At 37.3% G+C, this 15,251-nt stretch overlaps 2 protein-coding genes across 2 annotated transcripts; one reads left to right on the top strand and one right to left on the bottom strand.

The window, feature by feature from the left end:
- Positions 1-3,054: 3,054 nt before the first annotated feature.
- MOCS3 (molybdenum cofactor synthesis 3) lies at positions 3,055-5,178 on the bottom strand. Its single transcript, XM_032218045.1, has one exon. It carries the CDS (start codon positions 5,124-5,126, stop codon positions 3,813-3,815), a length of 1,314 nt encoding a protein of 437 aa, XP_032073936.1. The 5' UTR covers positions 5,127-5,178; the 3' UTR covers positions 3,055-3,812.
- Positions 5,179-5,221: 43 nt separating this feature from the next.
- On the top strand, positions 5,222-14,971 carry DPM1 (dolichyl-phosphate mannosyltransferase subunit 1, catalytic). The gene is made up of 9 exons (XM_032218046.1): positions 5,222-5,389; positions 6,126-6,225; positions 6,866-6,899; positions 7,863-7,939; positions 9,154-9,179; positions 10,227-10,322; positions 10,875-10,943; positions 11,181-11,295; positions 13,794-14,971. The coding sequence occupies exons 1-9, from the start codon at positions 5,235-5,237 to the stop codon at positions 13,896-13,898; spliced, it is 777 nt and encodes a 258-aa protein (XP_032073937.1). The 5' UTR covers positions 5,222-5,234; the 3' UTR covers positions 13,899-14,971.
- Positions 14,972-15,251: the final 280 nt, after the last annotated feature.

Here is a 15,251-nt window from a genome sequence, read left to right as displayed (position 1 = left end):
TTTTTACCAAACCCAGATATAAAGTGAATTTACTATTTTTCAAAAGTTTTCATCAACAAGAATCCTAAAGAAAAAAAATATGACATTAGATTTGCAGCAGAAATTGACAATGGAAGCATCTCTCTCTAAGGGAGAGAATTAAAGAGAACAATAAACCCTGTGGATGACAGTAACCTCCAGAAGAAATTCTGCACTGGAATTCAGAAACGTTTTTTAGGGTTCTCCAGATGCAGCATGCTAGGAGTGAGACACTGCAGAACGGGAGGCAAGATAAATGATATATAAAGCTCAAAGCCCAAGTATAATCTTTTAAGACAAAAGAAAAGTGTCACGGTAATTGGAGATTCATTACTATTCAGAACTGAAAGAAATTCATAGGCTTGTGAAGTATGCAGAGTGTTGGAAGCAAAGACCAAGGATATCACAGAATACTTTCTAAGACTTATGTTAAAAAGCTACAGTAACCGGAAGTTTGTTAAGATTGATTATTTGCCATTGAGTCATTGTTAACTCTCAGCCAACCCACAGATTTTCCCCACGATGATCTATCTCTAGGCTGGTCTTCCAGTGGTAATCTCATTGTTGCTCTACCAATATTTCCACCTTGTTGCCGAGGTGGCGCAGTGGTTAAATGCAGCACTGCAGGCTACTTCAGCTGATTGCAGTTCTGCAGTTCGGCTGTTCAAATCTCACCGGCTCAGGGTTGACTCAGCCTTCCATCCTTCCGACGTGGGTAAAATGAGGACCTGGATTGTTGTTGGGGGCAATATGCTGACTCTGTAAACCGCTTAGAGAGGGCTGAAAACCCTATGAAGCGGTATATAAGTCTAACTGCTATTGCTATTGCTATTGTCCTCTATCTTTTCTTCCATACTCTTCAGGCACTAGCGCTTTCTCCAGCCTTTGTATAATGACCAGATGACAAACTCGTGGTGTCATGTTGCCATCACATGACGTATTGATGTTTTTCCCTTCACATAATTAGGGTGGGCGTGGCCTGTGTGACGCATCCGGCCCCTGGGCTGCCAGTTTGCTACTCCTGGATAATGTATCAACAATAAGGATAGTTTGAACCTGATCATTTGTGTCTTGAGTGAGAACGTGAATTGTTGTTTTTTTTCAATGATCCTTCCATTGTTTTCTTAGGATATTCTCAGGAACAAAGATAAGCATTGTTGCTGTTTTTCAAATGTACAAACCACCTTCAAACTCTTTTGCTAGCTCTCTTATGTCTCACACTATCTTGAATAATTTCAGCTTTGTTAGTAACTCCTTAAAAAGACTTCTTAAAAATGACTATAAAATTAGCCATTTAAATTAAATAGATGATGTCAGCTGCATTTTGACATTCTATCTTGCTCAAAATGTACCAGAGATTTTCCCAGTGCTCCTGATTCTTTTTTCAAATCTAACATATGCCTAAAAAATACTTTCTGCATGAAGACTGTGCATATGCTAATGTTCGATTCCTACATTCAGAACTTTTGAAAACACAGGCTCTCTTAATCACACAGATGAGTCACACGAGTAATTTGGAAGCACTGTTGTAAACATTTTTGCAGCATTTGTGTAGGTAGATAGAATGGAAACAACAGCAGAATCCCTATCTCGAGTGCATCTGTTGAACATCTAAATAACAATCATACTCCATCAATAATTCCTCAATTCTTTAGTTTACAACGAAATACCACAATCTTCAGTGTAGTTTTGCATTGACATCAAATAAAAAGCTAAATCCTTGTCATGCTTTTCAAAGTCCTCTTAACAGAAAATAAAGCAAAGCAACTTTGTAATAAAAGATTTACTTTAGCTTTTTAGGATTTAAGGCATTGCTTCAATTCCCTGGATAGGCTTCAGTTGGTAGTTGGAATCATTAATATTTTAAATTACAATCATGAGATCAAGAATTTTAAATTAGAATATAACCTTCCTGCCCCAAAATAGATGTAGCTCTCTAGCAGCTATGACTTTTTGGGAATAAAATTGGAACTAATCTGTAATAGAGAAAGTTAGAAAAGCAGAGAGAAAGGGACAAGGCTCTCTGCTGTCTTTATTTTTGTGGTGCATTGTGAATGAAATATGTGACTATTGGTGTACATTTTGGGAGCAAAGACTGATCCCTTCAGTGAAGAATAAAAGGACAGAATCTCAAAGGGAAGTTTCTGCTTTGGGTTTTGGAAAGCTAATAAACAAGAAACTAGCAGACACACCTTTACTCAAAACGGGAAATGGTGACGTTCACGTTTTTTAAAACCACATCAGTTTTTTCCAACAAGCTCAGGACAAGAGAATAATGTTTCCTTTCCCCTCCACAAAATGATTATTTTCCACAAACACAAGAAAAATAAGGATGGCAAAAGTCACTTATATAGTGAGAATAATTCAATTATAGACTTGAACTCAAAATCACTCGATCCTTGTTAAATATTAATTGCTGAAGTATAATTGTACCCCTTTCCCTATATAAAAGGCACTATAAGGCAGGTACATCTCTAAAACATTTAGTATAGTTAAAAAAGTATAGAATTTAGTGCCAACAGAGTATACTCATTTATTTATTCATCAGTGAATTGGGTTTAGATCATTTTGAAGTAGTACTAGATTCTATAACAGCTTTGTTCCTTATGCCATCTTGTATGCTCAGGTTTTTTCCCCAACCATGTATATCTATATAGTCGAACTAAACTTTGATGTTACTCTATTGTGTGTGCGTGTGTGCGTGTGTGTGCGCCTAATGGTTATCTTTGGAGAGATTAATGCAACAAAATTTCATTTTAATGTTTGCTGATTAGTGTACATGTAAAGTGACAATAATTAAGATTCTATTCTATTCTCTAATTGTTTCGGAAGAGGACTGGTCAAATTCTATAGAGGCTATCAATTGCTTTTTGTTTTGAAGAGATTTTGATATCTGAAGCCCCAGCATCTCTTAACGAAGAACTGCTAAGGAGTAATTCATGAGATGGTTTACCGGTCTTCCAATCCTGCTGATGAGTTCTCATATCGATGCAGATTTTTTTTTTAAAAAAAAAGGAAGTACTCAAGGACTATAACTTAATGTGCTAATGAAAGTTATGGTATAATTTAATAATATAAAGTGACAATATTAAAAGACACATAATGGTCCCTTTGGATTCAACAGGAAATCAAGGAAGGATACAATTAAATCAGCAGTATTTGGTCCTGGGAATATTGGACAATGCATTTATACAAATACATCTTTTGTATGGTTTGTATGTACTATAGTACAATATAATTACTGGTCAAGCTACAAAAGGAAAATGAAATGTGAAACAGGGTCATTCCATCCAGCCTTCTCTTTAGCATGTATTGCATTCATTTGTTCATTATTTAAGAACTTGAAGAACCGATCCACAACTTTTTTTCCCCCTTTCATATTCCTTCCTCTTTACACGGAGAGGGTTATTTTCTCTCCCACCCAAGTTGCTTCGGGTGACTTACTTAAAGCAAGAATTCTAAAACCTTTTCAGGCCATAGAACATATTTTTAAAAATGTTCCTGGAACTCCTTGCAACAAAATAGCAGCTGTAGTGCATTTTCGCAGTACAAGTCCTGCCTTTTCTTCAACAGATTTGGCTATATCCAAATCAACCATTAATCTCTCAAATTCTTGTGGAACCTAGGACTCTTGAGAAATACTTTTTAAAAAGTATTTATTCAAAGAACTAAATGAGATTTCCAGAGATAACCAAATGAACACATAAACATATTACCTTGCTATAACAATAACCCCCTTTCCAAAAACCAAGGTATTTTCATTATTATTATTAAAATGCATTTAAAAAAAAACATTAATACTGAGGAAAATCTTGGTCAATTTTGTCAGCCCATGCCATGAGTCCTCCTTTGATATCCTTAACTGAAATTAAGCCTAGTTCATCATAAAGCAGTTCCTGCAATATTTTCACAGCTTTCTGAGAGTCATTTCCTAATTTACAGACAACATAAACTGGGAAAGCCACAGTGCCATTGGTCCTCTCCTTCTCTTCGTGTATCTTCCGGTACAGAGACTTCAAACATTCTTCATCTTTTCTTTCTAGTTTATTTAAAGGCACCTGGAGGGATTTGGGCAAGCGACAGATCTCCACTTCGACTTCGGGACGCACATCCACTAGCACATGAGCAATCTGGTTTTCTAGAATCTTCTTGTATTCTTCTACAGAAATCCTCTCCTCGCTGGACAGTAAGCGCAAGGTGCGACACTTATCGGTGGCTGAAGACCCACAGAAAGTTTCATAATCCTGCAAGGTAGTCATGGAGGGCCGGTCCCCACACACAGCGCACTTGGGATCCCTGGGCCTGAGCTGGATGTGGCGAAACCGTCCTTCAAGCGCATCGAAGAGCAGCATCGACCGGCTGAAGGAGGATCCCATCCCGGAGGCAATCTTGAGCACCTCCAAGGCCTGCAGGGAGCCGAGGATGCCGGGCACCACGCCCAAGACCCCGCCGTCGGCGCAGTTGGTGACCGTTTCAGGAGGAGGGGGTTTGGGGAAGAGGCACCGGTAGCATGGGCCCCCCTGGAAGTTGTACACAGCCAGCTGGCCCTCCAAGCGCAAGGCGCTGGCGGAGACCAAGGGCTTGCCAGCCAGCACACAGGCGTCGTTGACCAGATAGCGGGTGGGCACGTTGTCGGAGCAGTCGGCCACGATGTCGTAAGTGCGGATCAGATCCAAGGCGGTGGCAGGGCTGAGCGCCAGGTCGTAAGGCTCGTACTTCCCGGCGGAATTCAGCTCTTTCAGCGCGGCGGCGGCCGATTGCGCTTTGGAGCGGCCCAGGCGGCTCTCCCGGTGCAGCACCTGCCTGTGCAGGTTGTTCAGCTCCACCACGTCGTGGTCCACCAGCCCCAGGCGGCCCACGCCCGCCGCGGCCAGGTACTGCGCCAGCGGGCAGCCCAGCCCTCCGCAGCCCACCACCAGCACCCCGCACGAGGAAAGCCGCAGCTGCCCGCGCACGCCCAGCTCCGGCAACACCAACTGCCGCGAGTAGCGCTGGATATCCAGCCGGCTCAGTCCCGCCTGGAGGGCGGAAGAATCCGGCCTATCGCCGCCTCCGTCATCCGCCGAGTCCTCCTCGCGGGAAAACTGAGCGGCCTTCTCGGCTTGCATCGCAGCGGCTTTCTTCCTCCGCCGGCGAGCGTGGCCTCCTTCCGTTTCCGACTCCGAGGGACACGCCGTGGACACGCCCCCTCCTCCCCGCCCACCGACTGGCGGTTAATGCGCAGGCGCGATCGGCGGTTGAGCGGGCGCGCGCGCGCGTGCTCCGTCATGGCGACCGCGGCCCGCAAGTACTCGGTGCTGCTGCCCACCTACAACGAGCGCGAGAATCTTCCCCTGGTGGTCTGGCTGCTGGTGAACAGCTTCAAGGAGAGGTGACTGGAGAAGCGGGAGAGCGGCCTTTGGGAGGGGTAGCCTTTGCTAAGTGTGTTCCCAGGTCCTCGAACATTATGGGTTGGTGGCTCAGTAGCTAAGACGTTGAGCTCGACGATCCGAAGGTCGGCGGTTCGAATCCCTAGTATAGGTTTTCTGCGTGAGCCGGGGGTTGGGTTAGATGACCTCCAAGGTCCCTTCCAACGTTGTTACTGTTAAAATTGATATTTCCTTGGCGACTTTACTGACTTGGGCTGGATTTGATTTGCTGCAACTCCCCCTCTGTTTCTCTGCCAGCTGAACGCGGAAGACTCATCCGAAGAGCAGCCCCCGCGAGGCCTTTGTATCGGAACAGGGAAGCTGTTGGTTTGTGGTGGGAGAGCCTCGAGTCTAGGTCCAGTACTGTTGTCATGACACTATTGCCAAGAAAAAACATGATATTAAACAATACGTTACAGTAAATGTGACTTTCCAAATAAATGTAATAGGATTCATGACTACAGTTGCTTTCAATGGGACACCATTAGGGATTCTTCTCCCTTATGATTCTTGATGAATGTATCTTGCCTTTTTATGTACACTGAGAGCAGCATATGCACAAAGACAAATTCCTTGTGTATCCAATTACACTTGACCAATAAAAAATTCTATTCTATTTCTATTCCTATTCTATTCTTTCCACCTTTAGAAATTGGCTTCATTTTGGACCAGACTTTACAAAATAATTCTTTTTTTCAGTGGGAATGAGTTCGAAATTATAATTATAGATGATGGAAGCCCAGATGGGACGCAGGAAGTTGCTGACCAGTTAATAAAGATTTATGGATCAGACAAAATTGTAAGTTACTTTTCCCCCCTTTGTCATCCCTCACTTACTTCCAGTTTCTTTAAAAAAGAACACCCCTGGTAGGCAATGGGTTTGCTTAATTAGTGTGCTGTTCACTTAATGACCATCATGTTCACTTAATAACCACTGTGTTCGCTGCTGCAAAAATGTTATCAAATCAGGTCAGTCACAGGATAACCTGCTTAATGACCAGCACGACTTAATGATGTATTTCCAATTCAATTATGGTCATAAGTTGAAGGCTACCTATTGATTGTATATGTCATGGTTATTATCCGGACAGTCTTCTTTGGAATAGGTACTTCACTTGCAGGAACTGGGAGGGGAAGACAACTAGTCCTAAATATAAGTCCACCTATATTTAAATACAGAGAGATTATTATTAATATAAGGTTAAGATAAAAGTATTTCTTATACATTCTAAATTCAGGGAATCATATAAAATATGTGGGGAAATATGTAGGTTTACTTTAAGGAAATTAAATGTGAGGGAAATACAGATTAAAATTATATAGTAGTTCTATTTGAGGAAGAGCAAAAGAGCAATAATGAAATTTTATTGGAAGTACATGATCATTAATCAGAGTTTAGTATGGTTCATCTTTTTTGTGTGTTTACTTATACTTTACAGCTGTTGAGACCCAGAGCAAAGAAACTTGGATTGGGTAAGTAGTCAGTAATGAGATGACTAACAATATTGTATTAATCTACCCTTGTACATTAACCTTCAGTCGACTTTATTTTTCAAAAACGAATTTAAATCAGAATCTAATTTTGCTGCTAATTCCATGCATTGTTTTTTGAGAACCAGAAAAGCAGAAAATATACACACTCATTTGGCAACGTACAAAATTAGCAATAGCAGTAGACTTATATACCGCTTCATAGGCCTTTCAGGCCTCTAAGCGGTTTACAGAGAGTCAGCATATTGCCCCCAACAATCTGGGTCCTCATTTTACCCACCTCGGAAGGATGGAAGGCTGAGTCAACCCTGAGCCGGTGAGATTTGAACCGCTGACCTGCTGATCTAGCAGTAGCCTGCAGTGCTGCATTTAACCACTGCGCCACCTTGGCTCTTAGTCTTGTTGCTACTCAGAATTAATGACACTGTCATGTAAGAAATTAATAGTCACATGAAAAGTAGCAAGTGTTAATTTTGTAGATATATAAACAGAAGATAGGCATAATGGGATTCTTACATAGTGGAATATATTTTTAAAAATATTTTTATGGAGTTTATAGGTCTCTACCACCCTCCAGCCCCTCTGTATGAGCTGGCTGGCTTACAACAAAAATAAAAACGGAATATTTCATTTTTAAAAGTCTGTACACAAAAACATTTTTTTCCACAAGAGATCTACCATTTGTTCTAACTGGACTAGGATTGGAACTATATGAATCTCTGGTGGGAGGATACTCCAGACGGCAGATGCCCAAGACAGACAAGGCCCCTACCAAGCTGTTTAATCAATGGGACCCAGATCTTGTCAGAATTTATGAGATGGGAAGAAACTATCATATTTGATACATAGAAATGAAATTATTTGACTTAATGTCAGAAACATTTTATTCATGTACATGATTGTTAAAGGAGAGGGGAGTCATGGCTTTTATATTGTTTACATCAGGAACTGCTTACATTCATGGAATGAAACATGCCACAGGAAACTTCATTATTATTATGGATGCTGATCTCTCACACCATGTAAGATTGCACTCCTCTATTTTTTACTTCCTAAACATTTTCTTTATTTCATTCGCCTTGATTATTCACCTGCCTGTAGTTTGAAGTGTTTTAAAGATCTGGCTCTTTCTTCAAGCCTTTGGAAAGGACAACTGATGGCTCTTTCTTCCTTTCTATGGAAACCCTATGGGTTTATTTTCTTTTATTTGTTTTTAAATGTTTTAGAATTGTAAACCATCCTGAATCGTTGGAAATTAGATGGGATATAAATTTAATAAATTATTGTTATGCATGGGTAATCTACGGTTAGACTCACCATCTAGGACAAGTGGAAACTTAAAATTCAAGTCCTAACCAAGGGCCCAAGAGTGATTAAAGTGGCATCTAAGACTATAGGGAGGTCCAAGCAGTTGTTTCTGTTTTCAAAATTAAGGTGTTCAGGCCTAGAAAATTTAGTACTTCCAAATATCACGGAAGTTGTTTAGGTATTACTTTGAGAACTCCAATTAAAATTAATAACAAGGGATTACTTGTTCCATAGGTGTTCAACTACAATCTGCAAATTCTAATATTTTCTATTTTTTTCTGATTGTTTTTCCTCAATCCTAGTATAATCTAGCATAATCAATCCTAGCATAACCTAGCAGCATGAATGAATCAGATTTTATTCTTTTTAATAACTTTTAATTAATTAATCCATCACAAAGTGAATTAATATGCTGCCCATTTCACTGCAAAGTAACTCTGGGAGACTTACAATTAAAATCTTACATATAAAAACAGATGCAGAAAATAAGAGGCAAAAGACAAAATCAGTACAATAGTATCCTTCACCTCCAGCAAAGACCACCCCATCAGGACCCCAGGCGAACAGACAGAGCTAGGTTTTGATGTCCTTCCAGAAGGCTAATAGGGTGGGGGAAGACCTATTTCAAAGAGCCGGGCCATGGCCGAAAAAGCTCTCCTTCTAAGACCCTGCCAGCTGAAACCTTTTGACTAACGGAGCTCACAGCATGTCCCTTCTGCTAGATTGAGTGGTACAGGCCAATATTAGGTTATGAATAAGATGCCTGTCTCTTTGAATTTAACTTCCCATAAGATCTTAACCCGCTCATTTTCCCAAACTTTCTCAATCTGATGGTCTCGGTACTATTTATTATGTTCTAAAAAAATCATTTATTTTATTATTTTTGTTTTTATTGCTTTTCCTCATACCTTTTTTTTTCTCCTTGCAGCCCAAATTTATTCCAGAGTTTATCAAGTGAGTAGCATTTTTAATATTTAAAGCCAGGCCTTATAGTTTATTAGCCCTTTGTGGTGTTTATTTTTGGTAGGGATAGACAATAAGATTGAATACCAGAGGAAATATACACCACGCTGTTACAAAACTGCACTGTAGAAGATAATGCAGTTGTGTTGCATAGCTTTTCAACATAATATGATGTATTACTTCCCATTCAAGAGATTTTGGCTGAACTCTTTCATGAGAGAGTTTTGGAAATAAGTCATTTGTTTCAAAAATGTAAGGAAGGTTCACAAACACTTTGGACCTGTTGGAATACTAGGAATTTTGAAAAGACATTGTTTCTTCTGTTCATGTCACTTTAATGCGACATATAATTGGCAAGGTTCTTGTAAAGTGATTTCCATGTAATCTACATGTGAGTAACTGCTTGTTCTCTCCTCACCTACTGCACAGCCTTTTTCAAATCCTACATCAATTTAACTATGTCATACATCTGATGAAGTGAATTACAGTTCATCAGAATTTTGGCCTTTCAATAAAATGGTTCATCAGAAAAGATGCTGCCATTCATTTGGATTTTTGGTCACCACAGGCCACCACAGCTGATGAAATAGTCAAAGGAAAAATGTATGAATGTGTAATATCTCAATCTACACACTACTGTAATCTTTTAATTATGGAGTATGAGGTGGCATGCCATACCTGAACTAGTTTGATAAATAGGTCATAATAAAAATAACATTATTTACAAACATAATTCCCTAATATTCTGTGTATTTGCTTGTAGATTTCTGCTATTTATTTACTTTGTGCTCATTTAAATTGCTTATCAAATACCTGCATTGCTCAAAGTATATCATAGTTTTATTCTCTAGCTCTAACCATACTTTGAAGATGAAAAAGTATTAATTTTTAGTTTGTTTTATTGTTGTATTGCACATTAAATGTTTTAGTATCATTGGTGTATTTACCTGTTTCTGGAGTATTGATGTACTAAATATGTGAGCTTGTAATTCAGGGAAAAAACACTTTCTTTTCTCTATCCAATTATTATTTCTGTAGAAAACAGAAAGAAGGAAATTTTGATATTGTGTCTGGGACTCGATATAAAGGAAATGGAGGTGTGCATGGATGGGATCTAAAACGGAAATTGATCAGGTCAGTGTTTCATCTATAGCCCTGTACCACTAGCAAAAATCATCTCATGAAACTGTCCATTTCTTTCTCTGAATCATTGCCAGACACAGATTCTAAAAAGATTTCTTTAATTCTGAGAAAATTGAAGAAAAAATTCTTATTTCTATCCAGCCCAGCTACAAATCTTACACATCTTTCTATCCATTTTTATTTCATAAATGTATTCTCCACATGGGATATTCTGAAACTGAACACCACATTTTTCAAACATTCTTGAAAATATTATCAATATTATCTAGATTGGAGACATCTTACCTCAAAATACTAATAAACTAATTGCAGAAAATAATGGTAGGAGACATGTCTCCATCCCGTTTGGAAGAAACAAAACATTGAACTAGCCTTGGGCCATATATTTCAGGTATCCAGCAGAGTTGGGCTTAAAAATATTTTGTTAATGTAAACTATCACTGTGTTACTCTGATCCTTTAATAAAACATCTTTAAAACATGGTTTAATTGATCATTTTAAAATTCTGATTTGCATATTAAAACATTGTATCTTTCTTTGCAGCCGAGGTGCCAACTTTTTAACCCAAGTTCTATTACGGCCAGGTGCATCAGATTTAACAGGAAGCTTCAGGTAAGCTGGTTTCTAAATGGCACATAATAATTCATGATCAGCAAGAATGCTTCAGGATAACGGCCAATCTGAGATTGATAAAGAGATCTACTGAACTTAAATAACATCTGGAAGGCACCTGCATATAGATTATTGCTATTATTTATTCTTTTTTTACTACTAATTTATTACTTGAAAATGTGTGTACCTGTAACTGAGCTGTTGTAAACATTTTCATTTATGTGCACTAAATTTCAGGTTATATAGAAAAGAGGTTCTACAGAAACTGATGGAGAAATGTGTTTCAAAAGGATATGTTTTCCAAATGGAAATGATTGTCCGGGCCAGACAGTTGGGTTATTCTATTGGAGAGGTATGCTAAAAATCTAAAGCATAAAGAACATACTATATTTACATTTTTGTGCTCAAAGTTTACCTTCTGGTTATTAGAGTGAATTGATTGACAAGTAAAAACACTGAGGATTCAGATAAGATCTTATAGCATGAATAGCTTATATTAACATCTTAATTACTGATTTACTCAGTAGTTTAAACACAACTGCTAATTGGCCATAGCATCACAAAGTTAATCAAATGATGAACCTGACTGTTAATGACTATGATCAAGTAAGAGGTGCTGTCATAATGTGAACATTTCTTCTATCATTAAAGATGCAGGGGATGAGAAAGGTATCCACTTAAATTCAAAGAAAAGCTTAATAGCAATAGCACTTAGACTTATACACTGCTTCACAGTGCTTTACAGTCCACTCTAAGCAGTTTACAGAGTCAGCATATTGCCCCCAACAATTTGGGTCCTCATTTTACCAACCTTGAAAGGATGAGTCAACCTTGAGCTTGATGAGATTCAAACTGCCAAATTGCAGGTAACCAGGAGGCAGCAAAAATAGCCCTGCAGTACTGTACTGTAACCATTACGCCACCATGGCTCATGCCACCATAGCTTCTACAATTAACTAATGCATCCTCCCTAATATTCTGGCATCAGGGTAAATTTGGTCGAATGGCTTCATTTCTAGTCATGTAGTGAAGGTGAAAGTTATTCATGTCTTTGCCATGGTATATTAAAAAAGCATAATTTCTAAGGTCCTATATTTTAATTACCAAGGCCCTAGTATTGTGCCTAATAAATCTTTGTCTAATATTTTATCACTTGTTAAATTTCACCAAGTTTCAGGTCACAAAAGAAGTGGGTACTGCTTCTGTAGAGAAGATATTTTTATTTATTAAAAATTCTTATATCATTTTTGCATTTGTTAGACTCTTAGCAATGTAGAGTGAAAAAGCAAAAGCAATAAAACTTAACTTTTTAAAGCAGCCAGATTTTTTTACCAGTTTGGGAAAGGGTAAAAAATTGTTCTAAGGAGTTCTTGGTTCTCTGATTTGCCCCATAACCAGCAGTGAAACATAGTTCCTTCCTTACGTCTGCCCAACTGGCTGAAGTCCATCAAGATGTTTAGTATCTTGGGCTTCATCTGTATTACATATTGTAGATTACTTTGCTAGTTGTTAAATTAGCAATGTCTGGGTATCCTATTTAGTGTAAAAATTCTATACCTTTCATTCCAATTTGAGAGATGCCCCTGGGATTCTTGAATCCTTTAGCCATGCTTGTTCATGAATTTATGCCAATGTCTGCTGTGTGTCAACAGAAGATTTACAAAGCATTCTTCATCAGAATTTCCACTGCTAAAAATAAATATGCATAGAAATATAATATATGTTTGGCAGAAAAATTTGGATGTAGGAATTTTTTTCTCTGTTTCTGTTGCCAGTTGATTTCTAGTGGTGTATGCTTACTGAAAATTCCTAATTGGATTTTCCTGTGTATCCCAAAGGCTCAATTTGGGCTTTGGAGAATTTTAACATATTACATACTGAAATGTTACCATTCTTGTTTTGCTGTACTGAAAATAAACTGTAGTTTAAAATATTACAAAAACAGTTGTCTATATTTAATGAACAGTTAGTGAATTGAAACCCTATGTAATTTTACAAAAGCATTACTTCAGATATTTGCTATAAAAAGAAAGCAATGCAAGTCAATATCCCTTGAGAGTAAGAATGTTTTATAGTTTTGGCCCTTTGAGACATTATACGACCTTGTTCTGCAAAAATCAGAAAAAGAGTAATTTCCATAAGTTTATATGAATTTACCACTAAATTGGGAATCTATACTTCTTTAAGATAGATATACTAGCCACCATAATACTAAAATATATACCTTTGTTCTATTATACACAGGGATACTGTATTCAGTAAGATATATACTGGGTACCTTTGAAAAGTGGGAAGTTGTTATGCTGTATTGTAGCAACAATAATGAATTTCATTTCAAAATAAGAAAGATGGATTTCATTTCAACATAAGGAAGATACAGATACTTTAATAGATTTAAAGGGAACCTGGTTATTTTGTCTACTTATTTAAAAGTTTACAATTATATCACATCATAAAACAGTACTAAAACAAGCAGTACAGATTATAGTGAAGCAACTATCAAAATTAAATGATTTGCAACTTGAGTAAACAAAGAGTTGTTGGCAGTGTTTGAAAGATCATAATAATCAGAGAGAGAGAAACAGTCCCTAATATGGTGGATTTTTTTAGACTTCTAGTGCATACCATCTTCATATTCAGGTTCTGGGTAGGCTGTTTTGTAACAATGATTTTGTAAGAAATGTTCTCTAAGCATATTTAAATGTGAGACAGCTATCACTTCATATTCTTAATCAAAAGACATTCCGTTACATGTTGGTAGATAAACATTGAATCTTGAGGTGAAGTGTTCCTATTTATATTTTTATTGGTTCTTATAACTGAAATGATTTTATTTTTTTCATTTAATAGGTTCCAATATCATTTGTGGATCGAGTCTACGGAGAATCCAAGCTAGGAGGCAATGAAATAGTTTCCTTTCTGAAAGGATTGTTGACTCTATTTGCCACTACATAATAAAGAGATACAGTACTATGCCAGCATTTCTATAGTTTAACTGAATAATTTATATTGGAATATGACAAAAATTGATTATGGCTCTAGAGATCAAAATTTCAAGGTCTCTTCCATTCAAGGTTATGACAGCGCTGAAAAAAGTTACTTATGTCACACTTAGGATGTCAGAGCATTCACGTGTTCAAAATTTGGATACTTGACAACTGACATGTATTTACAACAGTACCAAGATCATTTTGTGATCACATGATCAACTTTGGGATCTGCCCAACTGGCTTCTGACAAGCAATGTTCATGGGGACGCCAGTTTTATTTAACAATCACATGTTTCACTTAAAGACCATGGGAAAAGGTTATAAAATTGGGCATAACTTAATAACTGCCTCACTTGGCAGCAGGAGTTCCAGCCCCAACTTTGGTTGCAAGTCGAGGGCTACCTGTACTTCATATCTGAGAATGTAAAAGCTAAAGTTTTAAATTTCTTCAACACTTTTAGTTAAAAAAAGGTTTTGCATTTTAAATGATCTACAGGTAATTATCTGGAAATAATAATATATGGATTTCTGGAAAGATACATTTATATAGCAGGTCACGAAGCAATTAAGAGGACTAGTACAATGATACATTTCTGATGGTACATTTGCATACACTACATTCGTCTATTTTGGAAAATGATATTAATATTCCATTTGCAGACTATTTGGCGGGGATCAAAATTTACATTCCAATCATTAGTTATAATTATTGTGGAATATAGTTTTGTGCTTCAGCCGTTATTTGCAATTTAAATGCATAAATAAAATATAAATCCTATTACAAATAGCAGTTTAGGGGGAAGGGGTTTTCAGTCATTTGTTTTAATTAAAAAAAAAATTCTACTCATTCTGTAAAATTTGACTGGGTAGGGGGGAAAACAAGTAAAAAAAGTACCTAAATGATCGAAGTACCACATCTTTCATACGCAAAAAAGAATAGTGGGAATTTTTTTATTTTGCAAAATAAAATGGACAATCTAAATCTATAAAAGTATGCATAGTACAAAGAAGGAAATACCTCTATTTGATAGAAGTTAGGATCATCAATGATATCAGATGACAAATCATGATAAAATTGCTTGTTAAAACATGATTAAAACTATTCATGTAATGTGATCTTTAAAAATATTTCAAATATATGTATGTGTACTTACAGATAATTATAAATATATTATCTAATTGGAACCTTTTGATTTTGAGGCCATAACTTTCTGAACACTCATTACTGGAAGACTGATCCATCTGTGTGTGTGTAATTTCATATTATTTCAAATAGTTCAGATAGTTATTATGATAAATTGTCTTGTTCAGAAAGTTT

The sequence above is a fragment of the Thamnophis elegans genome, chromosome 5 (genome assembly GCF_009769535.1).
Source record: "Thamnophis elegans isolate rThaEle1 chromosome 5, rThaEle1.pri, whole genome shotgun sequence".
Taxonomy (NCBI): Eukaryota; Metazoa; Chordata; class Lepidosauria; order Squamata; family Colubridae; genus Thamnophis; species Thamnophis elegans.
Note: the sequence above shows the minus strand (reverse complement) of the source record. Positions and strands in the feature narration are given on the sequence as shown.

What these genes read in the sequence shown, in the direction of transcription:
- MOCS3 (XM_032218045.1), bottom strand. Translation starts at nt 5,126, where the DNA reads ATGCAAGCCGAGAAGGCCGCTCAGTTTTCCCGCGAGGAGGACTCGGCG.
- DPM1 (XM_032218046.1), top strand. Translation starts at nt 5,235, where the DNA reads ATGCGCAGGCGCGATCGGCGGTTGAGCGGGCGCGCGCGCGCGTGCTCC. An exon ending in TTTATTCCAGAGTTTATCAA is followed by an intron (nt 9,180 to 10,226) that starts GTGAGTAGCATT and finishes TTATTTCTGTAG; the next exon opens with AAAACAGAAAGAAGGAAATT. An exon ending in TGGGTTATTCTATTGGAGAG is followed by an intron (nt 11,296 to 13,793) that starts GTATGCTAAAAA and finishes TTCATTTAATAG; the next exon opens with GTTCCAATATCATTTGTGGA.